This window comes from Antedon bifida, chromosome 6, assembly GCF_963402885.1.
Source record: "Antedon bifida chromosome 6, ecAntBifi1.1, whole genome shotgun sequence".
NCBI lineage: Eukaryota > Metazoa > Echinodermata > Crinoidea > Comatulida > Antedonidae > Antedon > Antedon bifida.
Genome location: NC_136231.1, coordinates 27,544,322 through 27,567,989, shown reverse-complemented (window position 1 = coordinate 27,567,989; position 23,668 = coordinate 27,544,322). Strand labels below are relative to the sequence as shown.

General features: G+C 32.6%; 3 protein-coding genes across 4 annotated transcripts in view; 2 read left to right on the top strand and 1 right to left on the bottom strand.

The window, feature by feature from the left end:
* LOC144845541 (uncharacterized) overlaps positions 1-4,269 on the top strand; it is a 32,599-nt gene extending 28,330 nt beyond the window's left edge. For both annotated transcript variants that reach the window (XM_078702936.1, XM_078702937.1), the window contains one exon: positions 4,260-4,269. The gene's annotated coding sequence lies outside the window, so the exon portion shown is untranslated. The remainder of the gene's footprint in view (positions 1-4,259) is intronic.
* Positions 71-13,018, bottom strand: LOC144845538 (dynein axonemal intermediate chain 4-like). Its single transcript, XM_078702932.1, has 21 exons — positions 12,967-13,018; positions 12,853-12,930; positions 12,001-12,199; positions 11,605-11,730; positions 10,854-11,034; positions 10,113-10,294; positions 9,524-9,631; positions 9,211-9,280; positions 8,613-8,729; positions 5,679-5,797; positions 5,189-5,291; positions 4,735-4,886; positions 4,398-4,484; positions 4,006-4,083; positions 3,748-3,821; positions 2,851-3,138; positions 2,511-2,727; positions 1,812-1,909; positions 1,547-1,622; positions 1,037-1,114; positions 71-447 (listed from the first exon to the last, which is right to left on the bottom strand). The coding sequence occupies exons 2-21, from the start codon at positions 12,876-12,878 to the stop codon at positions 388-390; spliced, it is 2,439 nt and encodes an 812-aa protein (XP_078559058.1). The 5' UTR covers positions 12,879-12,930; positions 12,967-13,018; the 3' UTR covers positions 71-387.
* Positions 13,019-14,533: 1,515 nt separating this feature from the next.
* Positions 14,534-23,395, top strand: LOC144844171 (mesoderm induction early response protein 1-like). Its single transcript, XM_078700924.1, has 9 exons — positions 14,534-14,576; positions 14,994-15,124; positions 15,456-15,774; positions 16,189-16,271; positions 17,397-17,466; positions 17,866-18,020; positions 18,697-18,873; positions 19,555-19,682; positions 20,148-23,395. Exons 2-9 carry the CDS (start codon positions 15,017-15,019, stop codon positions 20,599-20,601), a joined length of 1,494 nt encoding a protein of 497 aa, XP_078557050.1. The 5' UTR covers positions 14,534-14,576; positions 14,994-15,016; the 3' UTR covers positions 20,602-23,395.
* Positions 23,396-23,668: the final 273 nt, after the last annotated feature.

Below are 23,668 nucleotides of genomic sequence, written 5' to 3'. Positions count from 1 at the left end.
TATACCTGAATGGATGATTTTGCATGAATTCTTTTAAAACCAAAGGATATGGTTTGAAATAATAGAAACATTTAATTTCAAATTGTATACATTTATTTTACATACAGTACATTATTTACACACTTCTCATGGTGGCTTTGTAACAACCAGTACAAGAATTGTTGTTAGAAAACTTTAAGAGACGATAGCAGTATTATATAAAAGCCTTAAGATTCAACTTATTCACAAATTCATATCCTTCCATTTAAAAATCAAAATTAAAATATATAGTTTATTTTATAAATTAAATATTATACATTGTAGGTAGATTGTGATTTATTTTGAAGGCATGAAATTAGCATGTAATATTGGTTTTACAATTGGGGACTTGCAGTAGACCGGTGTTCTTCAGTGCTTGCTGAGTTGGCTGGCAAGTGTTTGCTCAATTAAGCGAGAAAGCTTTTCAGTCTAAAAACAAAATGGCAAATTTTCAAAATGGTTGTAGTAAAACATAACAATAGAGGTTGTCTCAAGGTGGACGCTGTATGCTCTAAACAAGCTCTATGTGTTGCATCATGTGGACTCGACAGGTGCACACAGCCACATTATAGAGCATACAGTATGTTACAAGTGTACATACACCCATCACACCCAATCTCAGTACAATTGCAGCCATTTTTATACCCTATGTGTGTTGTGTGCAATTATAAAAATAATAAAAAAGCTCTGTCTACACTATCAAACTAGTTTGACAAAAAAAATGTGATGTGCCCAAATATAGTAGTGATATGCCTAAATATGGTAGTGCTATGACATTATCATGTCCATATATGGGCACATCACATTTTCTTTTGTCACATAAAGTTTGATAGTGTAGACAAAGCTTAATAATATAGACAACCTTCCTACAAACTCTTATTCAAGAGACTGTTCTTTTTACCATTCAACTCACTAGGCCATTCAACATATCATTTTTGGTTATAAGAATCTATTAGTTAGAAACAAATTGTCTTTTGTATATAATGCATTTTTCTTGGATATGAAACAAAAACATTACCTGATCCTTTGCTACAGAAGGCATGCACCTTAGTTGGAATACAGACACCTGTCCTTCAGAATCACCAACCAGTATACACTACAAGAACAAATGTGACGACAGTGGAATTCATTCATTCATTCATTTAGAGTGGAGTTGTGGCTTGGTGGTTATGATGCTTGGCTACCACTCCAAGGGTCCTGGGTTCAAGTCCCGTCACATGTCAGGATTTTTTCTAAGGATCAAATTACTCCACTCCCAAAGACTTGTAATAAGACTTTGTTTATGTAGAGCATCTTGTGTATATGTTTGTCTTGTGAACCTCTGAGGGTCCCTAATGATCAGCAATAGCTGGATGGATCACCCTCATTAAATATGGTTAAAAAAAAAAAATAAATAAATAATAATTACAGCCTTACATGTCCAGATTCTCAAAATGACATTCCCAAAACCAAACTCTGAAGAGAATTCAGAGTAAAATAACAAATTTAAATATTTTCTGTACGGTTTTTGGGCATTTCTTATACTTACATCTGAATTGATGGCAAATGTTAAACATGATAATTTGACTCCTGGGGCAGGCACTGATACTATAATTGGATCCAATCTAACAAAACATAAAATAAATTGGTTATTTACATTGGTTTTCAAATAACATTACTGGTAAGGAACAAAAAAGATATGCAACAACAAAAAGGCAACCAATCTGTGACAACATTTATGTGCTCATCTTTTAATATAATATTTATTATTTCTATTAATATGTTCACAATTCTTTGCTTTCTTTTACACTTACGTATTTTGGTCTAAATCCCATATTTCAATAGCGCCCTCATTGACACAACCAAACACCGAAGCAGAGGTAGGAGACCAGCAGACATCCATCACAGATTTCTGTTAATATAATAAAATTAGTTATAGAATTCCTCTATGGATACAGCAGGTAAAACATTTCAACAGCAAGGACAAGTCTTTCACACCTGCTTAATATTTAAATTATAATTCCATGAAGCTACTTACCGTAGATAAGAAGAAGTTAAGAAACTAATTACCGTAGATGAGAAGAAATTAAGAAACTATTTACCGTAGATGAGCAGAAGTTATGAAAACTACTTACTGTAGATGAGAAGAAGTTATGAAAACTACTTACCGTAGATGAGAAGAAGTTAAGAAACTACTTACCGTAGATGAGAAGTTAAGAAACTACTTACCGTAGATGAGAAGAAATTAAGAAACTACTTACCGTAGATGAGAAGAAGTTATGAAAACTACTTACCGTAGATGAGAAGAAGTTAAGAAACTACTTACCGTAGATGAGAAGAAATTAAGAAACTATTTACCGTAGATGAGCAGAAGTTATGAAAACTACTTACCGTAGATGAGAAGAAGTTAAGAAACTACTTACCGTAGATGAGAAGTTAAGAAACTACTTACCGTAGATGAGAAGTTAAGAAACTACTTACCGTAGATGAGAAGAAGTTAAGAAACTACTTACCGTAGATGAGAAGAAGTTAAGAACAGGTTGTAGGTGATCATGTTGCCACAGCCTGATACTCCAATCATTACTGCAGCTAAGGAAAACATCAGGTAGGAATGGGGACCATTCAATACGATATACAGGACCTGTATGGCCATGATAACTGTCTAGGTATTGTTCATTATAAGAGCAAGAACATTTGTGAATGAGTCCATCCTCTGTACCAGCTAAGTAACTGCAAGATAAACAATGTTATCAAAATTAAAATAGCAACAGTCTGTAGATTGAGTCTGTACGTGTAACTTCATATTTCTGTTGATTAACTTTCAAATGAACAAAAATAAAGCTTGGTACTTACATGTTAGAATCTTTTGGACTGAAATCAAAACACAACCCTGAAGCATGCCTTGATATCAAGGCTTCGCTCTTGCCTTCACGACTATCCTTATTCTTGCGACTTTTTGTTGCAACTCGTTTCAATTTCATGAGATCTGCGCATTCAAAACCCTTTCTTATTTGCCATTGACTAACACGACCGTCTGTTGAGATTGATATCAACATCTCTCCTTTCTCGTCACCTGACCCTCTGTCTTTCTCAATCCACTTCAGCTCCCACACAGGAGATGAATGCTTTGCATTACTCTCGCTGTAATCAAGCAAAAACAATTATTATTATTATTATTTAATCTTTCCTTTCAACATTTTTTTTTTTAACCATATGGGTGATCCATCCAGCTGATCATCCAGGGACCCTCAGAGGTACAAATATACACAAGATGCTCTACATAAACAAAGTCTTTACAAGTCTTTGGGAGTGGAGTTGTAATTTTGTCCTTAGAAAAAATCCTGACATGTGACGGGACTTTAACCCAGGACCCTTGGAGTGGTAGCAAAAGCATCATAACCACCAAGCCACAACTCCATCAATTTCGTACAGATATTCACTCTTTTCAGAAATATAACCTAATCTGGTGAGAATACCTAACATATTTAGAAATATATTTGGTGCAATTACCAATGGGGACCCCTTTGGAAACAAGCCTTTGGGCTTAAAGGGGTTATCCCCTGCTTTCCATGTTTTTTTTCTCAAGTGTTTGTTGTATTATTCTATGTATTTATTTTCCTTCATATTTTAAGCTGTTTCATAAATTTTACTGTCCGTAGAAAGCAATAAATATTACTTATTGCTTACTTACATTTACTTTATACTTTCTTTTGCAAATTAGCTGCACCAAAATAAATGTAACCTACTTACTAGCTATCCAGAGCTGGTTCATCTTTAGTACTTCTTACATTGTAGATTGCAACTGTACCATCATATAGACCAATCTGTTAAATTAAGATTTGAGTTTATAAACTGAAGGTGTGTGTGTGTGCATGGCAGAACATGTATCATTTCACTTTGAATTGCTATATAGCTAGTAGTTTAAAATCATACAGTTTCTCACTAGCCTAATAACTTCACATAAATATACAATACTGTACTGTAAAAAATGCAAACAAAAATACTAACTGCTAGAAGGTTTGGATTATTTGCTGAGAAGTCCATTGATGTCACCCCTGCTTCGCAATGAAACACTCTTTCTGGGTACTAAAAAAAAGCATTATCATTAAGCTTAAAACATTGTATGAAGTCTTCAGTGATAAAGCGTACCAAAAACACCCTTTGTATCTTGCTTTAAATAACACAGACCACTATTAAGTCTAACAGTCATTCTTTATTGTCCTCACATATTTCTGAGAATGCACAAAATGATAGTTGAGTAGTTGTGTGGCAAATCTAAGATGCCGTTACAGTATATGTAGCATGATCACTATTTTTTTAGCAGTCTCACATGCTCAAGCCAGTAACATACAAGTTTATCTCTGCAACACAGAGTAGTTTTAAAATGTAAGTTGACTGACCTCTGGGTTTTTCAATGACCAGCAACAGACTAAACCACCTTTCTGCTCCGAGAATCCAAACTGCCCATAACCAACAGCAAGCAAATCCTGTATTGATAAAATGTAGTGATTCACTTTAATAAATGTCAACAGGTGAAATATATTTCATTTGTAATATCAAGGTTTCATGTGCTGCAGTACTGTGGATACCTTTGGAGCTGCTTAGGCTTACTTATCAGGTAAAGAAAGTTAATATGCTCAAGAAACTACTTAACCTGGTAAAGTTATGTCTACACTATCAAACTAGTTTTACTACATTATAATGTAGTAAAAGCAATCCTTGTTAACACAAACTTACGTGGTTGGTTTTATTCCATGCAATACAGCTTACATTACGTCCCTTTGTCAGGTTACATGAGAACGCCCACAGTCGGTCAAGATTTGGACCAATTTGTGTCAAGTTCATGTTGCTGGGCGATTCCTCTTCAGCTGCTGTTTCTCTATCTATGTCTAACAATCACAATCAAATATAGTTAATTTAAAAACAATAAATATATTAAAAAGTAATTTGGTTCTGTTATAAGTTATAATACCAATAATAACTACAGTAGAACAGAACCCAACAAAGTGCCCCTTAAGCTCTGTCTACAAATATGGCAGTGATATTCCCAAATATGGTAGTGAATGACATCATCATGTCCATATATGGGCACATCACATTTTTTTGTCAGATTGATAGTGTAGACAGAGCTTTATAAAAACTGAATCTTTTGATTTTGTTCATTTGCTGTATAATAAAAAATATGACATACCTAAAATGATAGGAAGGCCTCTATATGCAGCTTGCTTTGGTTGGAAGATGTTGAGGGTGACTACACGCTCCATTACAAACAAGTTTTTCTTCAGAGATTCAGACTAAAACAAAATATGTCACTTAGCAATTCAGTTTTAGAAAAACTCCATTATTTTTTCAGTAGAAAGAAACATAGGATTGGAAATTGATTACAATGTTTCTTTAAATAGCAGTTAAATCTTTGCATTTGGGTTTCTAGGATATAGATTTTATGAATATAAACTGCAGAGAAAAAAAGTATCACAAAAGACTGGAGTATTAAATCTTGATTTGATTATTCCAGATGGTTTCGTAGCAAAATAACCGAAACATCTCATTTTATTCCTTTTTGGAACCACATGTTGTACTGTAAGTAAACCTGACTTTACTTTACAAATTTAGTACTGTACAAACATATAAAACTTTAGTATGAAGAAATGCATTTAAATAACCGTCAAAGCACACAGTACCTGTAATACGGTATCATCTACTGTACTTGTTGTAACCATACGTAATGTTGTTCCTTTTGCATTTTCAGATAAGTCAACTGATGATTCAGCAATTGATGTAAGCATACTGGTTTTGCTTCCTGTATTGAGAAAAAAATAAACACAAAATAACAGTAGACTCTCTCAAAACCGGAAACTTTCCCAAAACCAGACAATTTTCAAGGCCCAAAAGATCCCAAATTTATTTTTACCATTAAAAACACATTCTGAATAACAGATATTTTGGAAAATTAGACATATTTGGCCAGTCCAAAGGTGTTCGGTATTGGGAGAGTTAGCTGTATTAGCTTAGGATACTTACTACAATAATATACAGTGTTTGTGACACTATGTGGAAATCACTATGACAATAACACATCAACAGTATATTTATGGTTGGAAACATTTCTACCTTATACCTCACTACATTTAAAAGATGCTAACTTTTATGTCGTTGTCACAGCCTTCTGCAAAGTGACAATTAGAATCTACTTTCATTCCTTTAAAGAACCCAGTAAAACTTTTGAGAAAAAGGGTTACCCTGGTGTACAGATCAATATTAGTCTTTGTTTTTGTAGACAGACCAATAAGCGTTGTTTGGTGGCGGCTGTACAACATGAAGGGACCGTATGGGGAGAAGAAAGTTGTATGTGACGTCCACACCTATGCACAATTCAGCCCAGTTAGGCTGCAAGTCACAGGTTATTACCCTACATTTTCATTTCTAAAGTATCTGTACAGCAATGTTGTTCATTTTCTCATTTAACATATGGGCAATTCTCCATTGGAAGACCAAAATCATCATTTTTTAAATCTACATGAACCTACACTTAAGTGTTATTTTTTGTTTACTAATATGTGTGGAATTTAGTTCCAACTAAAATTTTTGTTTTATTAATTCACATTTCTTCAAAAATTGCTTTCCTTGTCGAATGTGCAATTTAAAATTTGAAACTGAAAAAATAGCTGAAATTAGACAATCTTGAACTATGTACTTAACTCAACCCTTGTTCACTTTAATTATTCTAATTATTTGAGTTCATGGTCTCTAGAACACTAATATTAATATAAATTTTCATGTCGCATCTCCCACTTTCTATAAGAAATCATTCATTTTCTAGTAAATTGGTTTGTAATTCCGTTACCAAAAAATTGATTAAAGTTTTCCTGTGAGCTAACCAATGCTTATAAATTTGAGTTACTTTAAATTCTCTTATTAGGTATGTCCATTTACCTATATCAATTACACATTTTGTTTGGTCTTCTCTAGTTTTGTAGAAAACTTGGTAACGGAATTACATTTGGTAACGGAATTACATGGGGGTATAGGTATAAAATAATGTATCTTAATTCACTATAAATGTCTCTGTAATCACATAAAATTGTTTTTAAGTGAAGGGAATCAACAATTAATTAATTATTTATAATAAATCCAATTCATAGTGGCCAAAACAGTTCCATGGAGTTACTAATAGTAGAAATTTACTATTGATGCACAAAATCACTTAAAACGTTTATAAAACATACTTCCTATGAGCTAACCAATGCTTATTAAAACTTAAATTACTTTATATTATCCTAATACTAGGTATGCTCAAACCAATATCATTATCAGTAACCAGTTATGTCTCCTCTAGTTTTTTTAGAAAGCCTGGGTAACATAATTAAATTTTTGTATAAATTAATGGTATTACATGGTAACGGAATTACATTGGGTTATGTATAAAGTAATATACCTTAATTCACTACATATGTCTTAGTACTGTATAAATTGTTTCTAAATGAAGCTAATCAACAATTAATTAATAAATAATGAATCCAATTCCAAAACAAATCCATAGTATATAGAGTCATAGTACAGTATACAGTAGATACTATATTTCCGATCGATGCTAAAATCATTCAAATTCATTCCCTATACAGGCACCACTTTAAGGATCTATCTGAATCAAAATAAGTTGATGAAGGTTAATAATCATAAAGCTGATGACAGTAGTGAATAAACTTATATTTAATAATGATTATTTTGATGATGGCTGTAGTACAGTGTATACAAAAGCTAGTTAAACTTCAATAGTGATAACACTGACAATCTAAGCTTAAAGTGAGTAGTTTTAGGCACTTCGGCCAGAATAATATTAGAGAAATTTTGGCCAGGCTCTTGAATATGACAATGAAAATTAAGCTTCACAATTCAATTTGTTAACATTTTTAAATTTGGAACATTTTGTTTCTAGTTATAGTGTAGATGACTTAAATACAGTGGGCAAATCATGGATATATTTACTAAGCTCTGTGAACCACAGATAGGCGCATTTGTTTATTATTATAGTAGGTAGATCCAACGAATTCATGTGATGATTTTTATAAAATCTGGTTTAAATGGACATCAATCATTGTTAGAGTTCCATGAGAACACTAAAAAACATAGAAAAAATTATTATTTGATGTTCTATTCAAATCAATAATCAGACGCGTAATTCCGTTACCATGTCATGTAATTCCGTTACCAGGCAAAACTAACCAAATGCAGATAAACTATGAAAATATCCGAAGTAAACTTGTATTAATAAATTAGCCACATCTTATGTCTACACTGTAATACCAATCATAATCTTCAGTTGTTTATAGTATTCAGACGGAGTCTCATGTTTCAAGTTAAAAATTGAATTGTCAATTTTCTGTGTAATTCCGTTACCAAAATAAAAGTTACCAGAATATCAAGACATTGTAATTTTTTTTTTTTAAGTAGACTGTTTTAGATTGGTAAGTATGTGTACTACACACACATATTAAATTTATTATTCAAAGCTTACCCAGATCTTGTGGGTTGGTTAAAAAAGGCCGAAAATCAGTGTGAATTGTAATTCCGTTACCGTGGAATCGCCCATATAAAAACATTGAAATAAAACAAACCGTCTGTCATAGAGCCACCAGTAGTTTGTTGTTGCTTGTCGGCATTCTGAGGAGGTTCACCTGATTCAACATGTTGAGGGGGTGCTTCTGAGGACAGGCCTCCTGGTAATGCTTCATCTGTATCGAGTAATTAAAAAAATGTTTTTGTAAGTAACAACAGAATAAAAGAAACAGCATGCAGGGGAGGCAAATCGCAGTATCAAAGGCCATTTGGAAATATAAATATTTTTACATTTTGGACATAGCCAAATCTGTAGTTCCTTCGATACCCCAACACAATTCCTGTGATAGTTGATTGAGCATAACTTACATTTAATGGTGTTAGTGTTATTGTAGTTCTTTGTTTAAATACATTTCCTACTAGGCCTACTAATACCATTATTAGTATTATATTAGATAAAATCTTAGTTGATTGTACCGGTTGTGACAATATGTCGGATACTATAGAATTCATTTTCATTTTCTAGATCAGATGACATCAAGGTTAATTATTTTAGTCGCCATATCTCATGAGATAATTAAGAGATCATACAGTCTCTTTTCAAGAATGACTGTAGCTGACATTTTTGACACAACTGTAACAATTCTTCTAATTTACCTTTTTGTTTATTTTCTAGATCTTGATATGTGTCATACATATCCCATGTACAGGCAGTACTTTCTTCATCCTGTAACAATAATTATTCATTTATTTATTTATACTTTTTTTTATTCTGCAGGCACTTTCAGTACTAGTGCACTGATTTTGGTGGTACAGTAATTGGAAATATCATAACAAACATAAAGTAAAGACAAAGAGTAATCAAAATTATAAATAGAGAAAATATACATTAAAAATAGAAAAAATTAAAAAACTCAAAATATACACTATAAATAAAAATGTTAAAATAACATATTATTTATCAACTTACAATCATTGCAACCTTCGAAGTCTGTATTTCTTTATTTTTGAGTGCTTCATTAAAAGATTGCATACCTCTGTCCATGTAGCGATCATTGCCCTCCCTAGCTAAACAAAGCTACAAAAAAATGTTTGACAATGTTAGAGAAGTACAAATCTATTTTGTGTAATCATTTCATAGTCATTTTATGCTATAGTTAATTAATAGTTGCAAAATCTTCTTGTTGAAGGCAGCAACTTAATATAAGAAGACATCAGGTGTGTGGACGGGCATTAACAAACTGCTTTTTAAACATGGATAAAGCTCTGTCAAAACACTATCAAACTTTACGTGACAAAAAATGTGATGTGCCCATATATGGACATGATGCACCTGCATGATGGTCAGATCACCACCATATTTGAGCATATCACTACCATATTTGGGCACATCACACTTTTTTTGTCAAACTAGTTTGATAGTAGACAGAGCTTTAGGGGACCAAACAGTGGGTGCAACATTCCTAGCAAGCGTCCTATTTTCACCTTTCAAAAGTGGAGGTTGAACTAGTTTTGCCGTCCTTCGAATCTGCCCACATAGATAAAATAATAATACATACTTGTTTGTATTGATCATTTCGTGTCTTAACTTCAGCAGCATCATCACTCTCTATTGATACACATATGCCATTCATATCTAATAACCAGAAGGTGTTTGTTTCTGACAATGTTATCTCATGAATCTTATCCAGGTCAGCCTCTGTCACAGTCTCAGCTACCTCCTCTCTTCTTGTCTGAACGTCTACCAACAGAAAATACTTAGCATTAAAGTCTACTCCTATGCTACAGTACAACAAGTTCAGAATTTACATTGGCTGGTCTAACCATGGAGCTATAAAATTTTATAGCTCCATGGTCTAACTTATTTTGAATGTAAGTATCTCTTTATTGTCAAAATGAAAAATAATTATTAAAAATAAATATTATTTGACAAAAAGAGCAAATAAAAAACTTTTGCATTGTCTGGATTTGGCCTTGTAAAATGAAATATAAAGTAACTAATTAAGATGCTATGATGTGATGGGATGATATTACTGTATTTTTACTATCATCACAACTACACATTTGATTTTGCTCTCAAAAATGTATTTACTTTAACATTTATTTTTAACCACACAGTTTTTCTGTTCAAAACAAAATTATTAACACTGTGTTTGAATTTGAAAAAAAAATACATCCATTGAGAAATGTGGTGTGTAATAATATGTTATTGGTAAGTAATCTAATCTGCCAGGTGGTTTAGAATTTGTTCTATGCTTGTGGTCATATATGGGTAATATGAATAAGAAATTTCATTATACCTCCAAGCCCTGTAACAATATCTGGTCCTTCATGTGAGTCGATGATGACATCAGTAAATGACTCTGGTGTTGACCTCCCTGACTGGGTGATACTGGTGCCAAAAATTGACCGTCTGAAGGGTGCTGCAAAGCTTGTGGTGCCGGTCTGATAGATGGAGTTTTGTGACATTAGATCTGTGGGCTATAAAAATATGAAAAGGAAATTAGAAAACATACAAACTGTGTAGAGTTGTATTATGTAATCAGCACATAGCAGAATGTCAAGTTTAAATATAAAGCAATTCAATATCTCTTGTCACTCTTGCCATGAGATGATCTTCAACATTTTTTTGTCAAAATTGTCACTATTCCTTCTTTTCCAATCATATCCAATATATTGTTATCATGCAAAATGGTGATGTTTTTAGTTAAAACACCAAATCAGAAAGCAAGAAATTGTGTTGTTTTATTTCGGACCATGTATGTCTTAAAAGATTACAAGTTGATACACATCTTCACTTCTGCTGCCTCTCATTTATGGAATGACCTACCCGCCTCTATTAGATCATGTTCTTCTACTATCGCCTTTAAATCTGCCTTGAAAACTCATCTTTTTCTTTCAAATTGAGCTCTCTCATACACCGCGCCTTTGATCACTTACTGCTGGAATTGGCATTACAAATTCGTATTATTATTATTTATTATTGCATACCACAAGACTGCTACAAAATATTTACTATATTGTTAATTTAAAATGAAGTACTGTACTAACGGTTCCAGCACCTGATTCTGCTCCATGTGTACTTCCAAAAAGTTTACTTTGATTTTGTTTAACAGTATTTGGATCAACTATCAGTAATGGCTGAGGGGTTACATCATTGCCAACATCATCAAACACCTACAACAAAACGTAATTTAAAAAGATTACATTTTTAAGTCTGTACAGTTATTTCAAAGAAGATGTCTTGCTAGTTACCCTGGGAAATGTCGGCCCTGAAAGGAGAGGGTTGTGCGGTATCAAATATTTTTTACTATACTGTACAAAAATAGGCAACATGTGTCATGAACATAGTTTATGAATAATAAAATCTGAAAAGTAATTCTATATTATAACAAATATGAAAAAGATAACTTTCCTGAAATTGTAAAATAAAATAAATAAACCTACTTGAACATTTAGAGACTTGTTTGCAGGAATTTTACTATCAGCATTACTTTCCAATGCAGTGTTACTACGACGACTAGATGACAATGTAGCTCTAGATGCGTTTATCTGTGTTTTATGACCTCCACCCATCCTACTTTGACTCATTGAAGCTACCTTGCTACGGTTAATAGTTGAATGCGAATGTACCTTCAACATATTTCTATAATCAAATTTAAATGAATAGAATGTTATCAGCAGAATTTCATTTTTTATGTCATTTAAAATATAATTTAAAAAATAAAAGGTAATGATTGTGATACTAATTTGCCCAAATGATGCTTGATGAAACAGAAGGGAGATTCTCCTCATCACATATAGCCACACACCGCCACTTAAAGTTAAACGCTTCAGCCGTCTAGTCTCTAAACATAATACAAAACTGACCATCTGTCGTTTATTAGTTATTTATTAGTTTGGTTAATGTTTAATGTGCAATATGCGCAATCCAAATTTTATTTTTAAATGTGAGAAATTATATTAAAATAATAAATTCAATCCATTTACCGATTCATGATTGTTTTCTGAATTTAAAAAAAAAAAAATTTTATTCTGTTTCGAAAAGTTTTTGAAAATTATCACACGGACGCACCCAGGCCACCCAGCCAGTCCCAGCCCAATCAAAGCTAGCCTAGTTCTAGGCTTATCTATCAATCTAGCTACTACACCTAGGCCTAGGCTTGCCCTCCGCTGGCCTACTCTAGTAGCTAGGCCTAGCCTAGATGGGAGTAGGCTAGAGCCTGAGTGAGGGGGCCTGCCTCGTTCTTTCGTGTCTTCAGTAATTTAACAATGCATCATGCATGCAAATAAACTTACCCTGTTTTTGATTTTTCAATCGACATGGCAAATAAATTGACAATTGTTTAAAATAAAATGTATTACCACAACATATTTTAATTTAAAAACTTTACTTCTTGGAATATTAGCTTTAAAAGATGAGTTTAAAGATAAGGCAATTTGATTTCTCGTATCACTCTTGAGATATTTTTTGTTGAATGTTGCCATGAGACGATCTTGAACACTTTTTAAAACCCATGATTTGATTGGTTGTTTCAGAAGGGGTTTCCCTCCTATTCGGCTTACTTTGATATAGTAAACCGTATAAACATGTATAATTATATAATATTTGAATATAATTGATGACTTAAAAATTATTTACACGTAAAAATAATATATAAATACTTATTTTGTTTTTGTATTAAAAAATATAGGTTTATTAAATCGGTTTTGTTAAAGACATAATAAGTAACCAATCAGAATCCTACTTTCAACTAGTGACCCTTTGAAGGGAATTCCCATACGGGTTATTTTTACAGTAAATTGGTATCCCATAATAGTTTGCAAGAATGGCGGAGGTAAGTTGAAAGGAAATATATAGCCTATCTTTACTTCGTAATATTTTTATATTTAAAATGCACATATTATATCCTGATTTTCGGATTATAATAATGGATTTGTCAATAACTTATATCTTGATTTTCAGCGAATATAGTTGCTTCTGAGTGATTAAAATATTATTTGAAATAGTCGACGTTTCAAATTCGTCGACATTTGATTTTCGACGTAGGCGTCGCTACCACTAGGCGGTGTTCGAGAAAAGGACGTACACAAGATGACGCACTCAATTCAGTGGGTCACAACATCGCGAGCGCTCAAAAAGTTTGCTGGGCCTGTGTGAGTTTGCTAGCTAGCAAATATATTTGATGACTATGCCGCTAATTACTTTTTACAGATATTTTTAATTTTGATGTAGGTGCCGTCGATGTATCTATAAATAAAGTTTAAAATAAATTGCCATGAATTAGAAAATAATAAATCACAGAAACTTCAGTCGCGAGCAAAAAGCCACACAGAATATCGTACTTGGGATGTTATTTCCCGGACTTACTTTTTGAACAAGTGCCCTGGCCTCGGCCTACCCAGCCTGGCATATAGGCCTAAAATAAATGTCATTGCTTATCAAACTGGTATAATTAATTGGTAATGGGCCTGTCATTTTGGATTTAAGGAAGTTGAATAAAACTTTTTTCTTGTGTGATCCTGAAAAATGGTCCCATGCATCATTGTTCCAAACTATTTTTTTGTCATTAAAATTGGTTTTAGTTTTTTTTAAAGTCCAATCCATGTACGAAATTTGAAAAACAGTATTCACATCATTTAGACAGTTTGCATTGACACTTAAAATTAAATCCTCGGAGTTGAGGAACTTAAAAAAAGACAGTAAATTAATGATAATGCCATGGGTAATAATGCACTTGTCAATTGTATGACCCCCGGGAGAGATGCGTCATGGGTGCGTCATTTACAAATAATGGGGGTGTGTAAAAAAACTTAGATGGTACGTCACATCAATGAACAATGGTGTGCCAATGTCTGTCATTTTACCACCCACCATATCATAAACAACATGGACACAGTGCCTCAAATGGGTTTGCAATGGCATATCAATCATTTCACAAATAGACAACAATTATTGGATAAAGACTATTAAAAGCTATTGTTTCTTTTTCAGCCAACTGTAGGGAGCGACTCTAGTCCAGGTTTGTTAATAACTTTATAATTTATAAATGTCGTATTTTTTGTGCTTAAACTTTTACATAAGGACTGAATTTCCAAAAATAAATATTTACAAAGTACAGTAATAAATGATTTGAATTTATTATAAAAAAATCATTATAAAAAATATGTACAAAGTGATTACTGACATTACAAATAAAAATATGACTACAGTAAAACAATAATAGTTTTACCAATTTAAAGAAGATGTAATCTATAGCATTTTTTATTTCTTTGTAATCCAAATCTATTTATTTATCTCACTTTTTATTTCTAAGCACTTAGGGACAAACTGTTGATTGTATGTTAAAAGTGCCATACACATGTTATTGTTGTATAATAATTGAATTACAATTGGGTTTCCCCACATAAATAGGATATATTGGTAATTATTTCAACAGAGGGCCCAGATAGGGATTTTGAGATGACAGCTGATATGATGGTGCACGACTATGATGACGAGGGAACATTGGAGGATGAAGAAAACCAGGATGGAAGTGATACAGTGAAGGAATTGGACGATTTAGAAAAGGTAACAAGTTGTTGCAAATATTATTTTTAAAAGCAGTAAACCAACAAATTACAGAAATAGAGCGATTGAAATGACAAGCAATACAAGCACTAAACCCTGAATATCTATTACAAATAAAATATAAAGAATTTGTAGTTGGCCAGTGCTACATTAATTTGTATGTGGCCAGTGCTACATTAATTTGTATGTGGCCAGTTCTACATTTGACTAAAAACAAATAAGTATTTATTTTAATTTTATTTCAACAATAATTAACAATGGTTGCACAATCAGAAACTTTTGAAGTTACAAAAGTGTAGAGCTTTTATTATTAAAACTGAATATGTTTTAGGATGCTGAAATTCCAATGGAAGAGCTAATGAAAATGTACTGTGTACGTCAAGATGCCTCACCTTCACAAGATGATGCCAACAGTACCGATAACAGCACCGATGAAATACTAGAAACAAATGATCTGACTCTAGATAAAGAACAAATAGCTCGCGACCTGCTACCAAATGATGACAATGACCTTGTGAACAGTGTTGGAGATGAAGATGCTGATGACCTACATAGCGACTTCTTCCCAGAGCACAGCCCAGACGAGTTACAAAGCAACTTCTTCACAGACCGCAGTGCTGATGGGTTGGCAACAGCTAGACTACTTAGATGTGAGTGAATTATTTGGTTTTATTTGCAGTGTTCCTGAAATTACAATTATATAATGGAAAAAAAATCATTGTAATTAATCAAATTTGTAGAAAAAATGAATTGGGTAATGTTAGACCAACAAACCAGTATCTATTTTGATTTGATTTTTCAAAATCTATAAGGTATGACATAATTCATGCAAAAAAAAGAGGCCTAGATCTACCTAAAAAATGTAAATGCAATGTAATTGTTCTTAAGTTCTGTTTACACTATCAAACTTTACAACAACTTAACAAAAAAATGTGATGTGCCCATATATGGACATGATGATGTCATATTACTACCATATTTTAGCACATCACACTTTTTTTTAAAGTTAGTTTGATAGTGTAATTAAAGTACATTCAACTAATTAATGATATCATTTTCTGTAGCAACTACTCACCACACCACTGGAGATGAAGAAGATAGTTGTTCTGAAGGATCAGAATATATTCCACAACATGACTGGAAAAAGGTAAATACATGATGACTAACTACTACAGTATGTGAATTCACACCAGACTTCTTAAGCTCTGTCTTAGACACAAAAACAGTGTGATGTGCCCAAATATGGTAGTGATATGACATCATCATGTCCATATATATATATTTTTTTGTCACATAAAGTTTGATAGTCAGTAGACAGAGCCTTATCCATGTTAAAAAGCAGTTTTATCCATGTTAAAAAGCAGTTTGTTAATTTATTAAGTTTCTGCCAAACATTTATGAATTATGTCTCCTTACATTATCAGTTACTAAAGAAAACAACACAGTTTGTTTGACTTTTCTGTAAACTGTCAATACAACATTGCCCAGTCCAGTATAAAGAATTTGATAGTTAGGGAAGTTCCTGATTAATTTTAATAGAAACATTAGGAAAAAAAAGTTTCACTGTAGGAGACAATACCTTAAAAAATTCTTGCTATGTGTGTGTTATCTTTTGCCAAGCCCTTTAAAGTAGAAGTAAAGCTTGACATAAAACGTCCTTATTTGGCAGTCATATTCATTCACCCTATTCATTCCATTGACTTATATCCTTGATAAACCACTTGATAAAGTCACTTAGCATTCACATTGTGAACAATAATGACATGAATGACTACTGACATTCATGTGGAGTGACATTGTGTTATTAATACTATTGAAACTTACTGTAGTTGCACAGTAACGCTATGGTTGGTCTAGTATCTTTTGGCCAGTGACATTGTGTTATTAATACTATTGAAACTTACTGTAGTTGCACAGTAACGCTATGGTTGGTCTAGTATCTTTTGGCCAGTGACATTGTGTTATTAATACTATTGACACTTACTGTAGTTGCACAGTAACGCTATGGTTGGTCTAGTATCTTTTGGCCAGTGACATTGTGTTATTAATACTATTGACACTTACTGTAGTTGCACAGTAACGCTATGGTTGGTCTAGTATCTTTTGGCCAGTTAGCCAGTTATACAATGTTTGCCTAGTTTGCATAGTGAAATTTAGTCACTATGGTATCAATCTACTTTAGCTTTACTAATTGCTGGGTTTAGATCAATATTAATGAATAAATTATTGTATGATATATCATTTTTATGGTAATTTATTCCATATTTTTCAGGAAATTAATATTGGGGAAGACTTCCAAGCCACGATACCTGATGGGCTATCTCCATATGATGATGTTCCAGGTAAGCCTATAATCCTTGTTTTTACAATGCTCAAGTGTGTATTTAAGTAAAGTCCCATTCCCTACGTTTTTTAGATCTAATTTAAGGTCACATACTACATTTAATGTAAAAATACTATGTGGTCCTATTGAAATAACTTTTTTCATCTTTAAATGGTTAAAAATGTGAAGTGATTCTAATAATGTTAGCAGCCCGCTATAAATCCCAACATTGATATTTTTGTTTTTCTTCTGTAATTGACCCACTGTTTCTATCACTTGATTGTTTTATGAAGTTGATCATCTTACTATATCCAAGCTCACATACCTTGTGTGTTTATTGCTACCGCTATAAGCATTGAGTATATTTTGATATTTTTTCTATTTACCCAAATAATATTATCTTGTAATCTTTCAATAGCATATGAGAATGAGGATAGACTTCTATGGGATCCTAGTAAATTAGATGATGACCAAACTGAAAGATATTTAAATCAAATTCAGACGTCGTCGTCATCGAATGCTAAAGGACTTGAAGCAGTAGCACAAGGAGCTCACACCAGAGATGATGAGAAGGTAGGATATACAGTCTAGTGTCTCCTGTCACAAGCCCTTGGGGTTTCCTGGAGGTCCCTTTCATCTTCTTTAAATTTGTTTTACTCCTTTTTGTTATGTGTATTGTTTTTTTTTATGAGATGAATAAATTTGAATTGATAGCATATATAGCTATTATTGTGTAGCTATCATATGGATAAATCAGTGAGTTTGGCAGTTCCCTGGACATTATGGGAAACTAGTTATTGAACAGCCAAAAAAAAGTAGAATAGAAGTTCATGTTGAAACTAATCAACCAATATTGGGTTGTTCCATTGAAGAAAGGAGGGGAAATTTGCAGTCTCAAGTCCATGTTGAAATATCAACCTTTATTGGGTTGTTCCATTGATGAAAGTAGGGGAAATTTGCAGTCTCAAGTCCATGTTGAAATATCAACCTTATTGGGTTGTTCCATTGTACAAATGGACATTACATTGCTGTGTTATGCTAATCCACAAACTATCTGCATACGTGTGTTTTCTAAAGCTCTGTCTACACTATCAAACTTTATGCGACAAAAATATGTGATGTTGTGCTCAAATATGGACACGATGACGCCATAGCGTTACCATATTTGGGGGTGTCGCACTTTTTTTGTCAAACTAGTTTGATAATGTAGACAGAGCTTTAGATTACAATTTTAACATTTATTTATTAGGTTTTGTATGTGCTACTACAATGTGGCTATAACGTTGATGAAGCACTGAGAAGACACAAGATTCAAATTCCACCAATCACAGATGAGATGAGCTTATGGTCGGAAGATGAATGTAGATTCTTTGAAAGTGGACTAAGGTCTTATGGCAAAAACTTCCATTTAATTAAGCAGCACAAGGTATGGTTTATTTGTTTAGCCACTCCAACCGCACTATTCTGCACCCAGCAGACTTGGAAATGCTTCACAATATCCCAGCATGCGCACAGTGAATTAACATGACATACTTTGGTCATCGCAAATCTGAAGCCCCCTAATAGCTAGACATTATTCATGTTCAATTGTTTGTGATCCATGCAGATCCATCAGATTGTAAAGTGTATCTGTTAAAAATATCTGTTTACAAAGTTTCCAAATTCTAGGTTGTTTCACTTTATCATACATACTATGTATGTATGAGTACCTCTACCAGATGTAAGGGGGAAAAAGGAAATAATTAAGGTTCCCACGAAAGACAAAAAAAAGCTATAATTACAGTAGTAAGAGCCTGTTCAGACTTTACATGTATAAAGGTCGCTTGTGGTTTCAAAAACCCACATCATGAGGTGGATTTTTTAATTACACTTTAAACTGCAAGCTGATTAACCACAAGATAAGGAGCAATTTGACCTTACTAGTGTGAAAAGATGCATGAAATATGACCTTGCTGAGTAAATTGTTCAGTTTACATGTTGACATTTTTTGTAGTCCAAACAGTTCGTCTGATTAGTCCCAAGAGTAACTTAGGTTACACATGTAATTGTGTGTGTGAACACAACCTTAGTACTGTATACAACTATATATCATTTTGTTGTCATGCAGGTTCAAACAAGATCTGTTGGTGAACTTGTTCAGTTTTATTACCTGTGGAAAAAGACAGTAAGACACGATGTATTTGCAAATCAAACTAGAATATCTAAGAAAAAATATCACCTTCATCCCGGTATAACGTAAGTATAACTAAATATGTTACATCTCTAAAAAGATGTAGTAAATGCTGCAGGGATAATAAGAATAATATAGCGTATAAAAGTCTGAATGCATTTAACAGTAAAAAATAAAATGACAGAAAGGAAAAATGGATTTAGCAATAGAACTTGAGATGGTTTCCCGAATGATCGTAAAATCAAAACGGTACTGGGTATGATGAACTAGCATTCTTGTCACCAATTAGCCATCCATTCATAGAAGTACTGATGTAGTAGCCTATCTGTACAGTGTTGTATAGTGGTTTCCCGAATAAAATCAAAACGGGTACTGGCTATGATGATGTTTGGGCATGCTCATTTTAATGTGATGGTTATTTCAGTGTGGACTAATATAATTGGTGTTCAGGAAGTCTATAATTAGTGTTATCTCCTTTAGGTAATGTAAGTTTTGGAGGCTCTTTTTTATTTCTTTTATTCTACTTTCAGTGATTATATGGATCGATTCTTAGACGACGCTGAGACGATAGCAAGTCCAACTCCTGCACAAACTATTGTGGATAATATTCGTCAAAATAAATCATCAAATTTAAACGAGGCAAGCATTCCAGAATTAAAAGCGGGAGAAGCATCATCACCTGAACTTTGCGGCCTACAAGTCAGCAATCTGCCATTGGACGTACCACCTCTTAATGCACCTAGTCTTAAACATCCTCTAACGGATAATGACGCGGAGCGAACGGTAGTGAAGCGTTTAAAAGTAGACACTGACAACCAAATAACGTACGAAACGAACAATATTGCTGTAGATTTAGCAAAACACATTCAAGGACACGACTTTAGGCTAACATCTATGAGTAATATACAGAATGTTATCACTATACCATTTGATAGTAGGACATTAAACCCATCATTGCCTGAAGCAGTACAAGTACCACAGTGATTACCTGATGCAATCATTCATTTATTTATTTACTAAGTGCAGAGACTGAATTGTGTATTTTGCTACTGTTTGCGTCTGTCTTCGTCGTCATCGGCCAACTATGGCATGATTTCTTTTTTAATATATAAATCGAAAATATATAAATGAATATATATATATATAAACATGTATGGAAAACCTTGCCAAAGGCGGTATGTCGCTCTTTTTCTAGGATCCAAAGTAGTAATCGGAAATTGTGGATTAATAATGCACAAACTACTGTATATGAACAACAGGCTCAGATTATTCTGAATCTCCCTAAGTATTTAGATATGTTATTTTGAAGGGCATTTGGTGGGGTGGTTATTTAGCATTAACACCAAACAGTGAAAATGGTTTATACTTTGAGTCAACTATATTTTAATTATAAAGTAAATGTATTGGAGGAGGATTGTAAATAAAAATTCAAGTTTGGCATAATATAAACCAGTTTAAAAAAATACAAAGTGGAGTAAAACTGCAATAATCTATGTAACTTGTATGAACCAAATGTTTAATGTATCCAAAAAGTGTATCTGCAGGAAAAATAGAGTTTATTTATTGATCATGATAAAATTGAAATAATCGTGAACATGTGTACAGATAATGTAACCAAGCATTATGGGTAGTGATAGCATGCGACCAAGCATTATGGGTATTGCTAGCAGAAGAGACAGATTATGGTAATATTGGGTGTATAAAGTACTTTATTATTAATGTCAGACAATAAGTGTACTTCTGACGACAATTAAACAGCTCAAATTATTTCAGTGTTTAATGACAATTTGATTGCTTATAACATCTGAAAACAGTAATACTCAACGTAATGTGTACAAACACATATCAGTGTACTACCACCACTTATAGTGAGTTTGTACAGGCATTTAGGTTTATACTATGTTTATTGTAAAGAGGTATGGTGATGGATGATAATATATAAAGGTAATAATAATTTTATCAGTTAATAATGCTGCAGACGTAGATTTGTAGTGGGGGTGTGTATAGTGGCTGATTAGTGCCAATGGTTTACATGTAATCAAATGATTAAGTTATTTATTTGAAAGCTATGTTTATGATTAGCATTTAATTTAATGCATTTTGTCAACTTATCCTTTCCCAAATGTTGTATGCTTTCTTTTATTTACGACCAGTGGTAGTTAATGACCTTTGACATGTTTTAAGGCTTGGATATTTTTAGCTTAAAAAGCTGTCACTATATTTTAGTGAACAGAAAAAGAGTATTTATATATAAAGCATGAAAACCCACAAATGAATACTGCAGTAAGAGTATTCACTGTAAACATGATGGTGCGTAATGTAATGTTTCCTAACATATACTTTCTTTTATACAGTAATTCAATTGTCTGTTCTAAAAAGTATATTTTATGTAGAATTATTTAATAGTACAATCTTCAATTTTTAACATATTTTATTTTTGCAAAATTTGTAAATCTCAATGTATACTAAGCCATGTACGTTTAGCGTTGACAAAGCTAGTCTGTTGCCAGGATATCATCAACTTTGACCCAATAATTAGCAAGTCAACAATGCACTCTTAAACCATGGACTTATAGGTCCATGCTTAAATAATAATCAGGTATGCATAATGTTCTCTTATGTAAAACAAAGTTTTATTTTTGAAATGTTCATAACTTTATGATAATGTATTATAGTTCATATTTTATGTAGCTTTTAATCATAAAAGAAATCTTGGTTAAAATTATGTTGTAATCTGTTAACGCAATGCTGAACTTGTTTAATTATATACAATTCCTTAATTTAACCTCTGTTAAGACAATTATTGTAATCCGTTAATGCAATGCTAGTCTCGTTTAATTATACACAATTCTTTAGTTTACCCTGTTAAGACAATTTGAACATTCTCGGCTTGTGTACAATGTTCTTTTTAGTATAACAGCGGTATTAAACATTAATATTTAATGATAAACTGAATTTTTCCAAAGAATGTTGAAAGTTATAACAGTATTTGCTTCTAAAAAGGCAACCGGTGCTAAGATGATACAAATGCATCAAAAATCAGTTTGTTGTTGAAAATGCAGAAATAGATAGAAAGCTGTAACATTAGAATGAATGGTTTATGAAATGTCTATTCCAGTTTAGTTATCATAATCACTTTACCCCATTACTTGTGTTTTATTATTCAATTGTTCTTTCAAAAGTAAAAAATCTCCATAAAAGATAATGTTTCGTCAGCTCAGCACCGATATTTTTACATTTTACTTTGTGTGTTTTTAACTGTATGTTTTAAGACTGTAACTATTGTCTTTGTATTTAAACAGTCTGACTAGTGTAACCTTTGTACATAATAGATTTTCGATAGATAACTGTTTTCTATAAGTAGTAGGACTGTAAATAAAATTTGTAGATAGAGCAAATTGAAAGTGTTTCATTAAAATGCACTGAAAGAAGTAAACACTTTTTATCCACATTATTGCGACAATTGTAGTGTTTTTTTTTATTTTACAATCTTTTGAATCAAAGTTTTATGATCTGTCAACAACCAGGTTTCCTAAGTTCATTTTCTGCTTTAGTATTGCTTAGCTGGTTACATTGCTTAGTAGGAGACGTTTGCCCGTAATGTTTTAACTTATTTTTTTGTTATACATTTTGCTTTAAGTTGTTCATCCAAAGAAAATTAAGAATTTGTTAATAATTTGCAATTATCTATTCTTCTAATATTCTTTATTGTCATCTATGTACAATGGAATTCTGATGATGTATATAAAGATATGATTCTATTGCCAGCATTACTGTACGCTTAATATTTGTTTCTCTTTAATTGTTTTCACCTTGTTATTCAGGAGGAATGGGGGTGTGAAGAGGTCAAGGGGTTTAAACCGGAGTTTAGAGGGAATCTAAATGCACCTAGTTGATGGCACATTTGCATACTCTTCTGAACTACCTGTATAATATATTTATTTTCTTCATGTTGACAGATTGGGTTTAATTGTGTAACATGTCTATGAAGGGATTGTGAATAGGTTATATAATTATGTAGATAAATCAATTCAATGGTTAAACTAGATTT

Coding starts and splice junctions, on each gene's coding strand:
- LOC144845538 (XM_078702932.1), bottom strand. CDS start 12,878: ATGTCGATTGAAAAATCAAAAACAGG. Junction 9,281..9,523: donor CTTCGAAGGTTGCAATGATT/GTAAGTTGATAA, acceptor TTATTGTTACAG/GATGAAGAAAGTACTGCCTG. Junction 4,084..4,397: donor GGTCATTGAAAAACCCAGAG/GTCAGTCAACTT, acceptor GCTTTTTTTTAG/TACCCAGAAAGAGTGTTTCA.
- LOC144844171 (XM_078700924.1), top strand. CDS start 15,017: ATGACAGCTGATATGATGGTGCACGACTATGATGACGAGGGAACATTG. Junction 15,125..15,455: donor AATTGGACGATTTAGAAAAG/GTAACAAGTTGT, acceptor AATATGTTTTAG/GATGCTGAAATTCCAATGGA. Junction 16,272..17,396: donor CACAACATGACTGGAAAAAG/GTAAATACATGA, acceptor CATATTTTTCAG/GAAATTAATATTGGGGAAGA.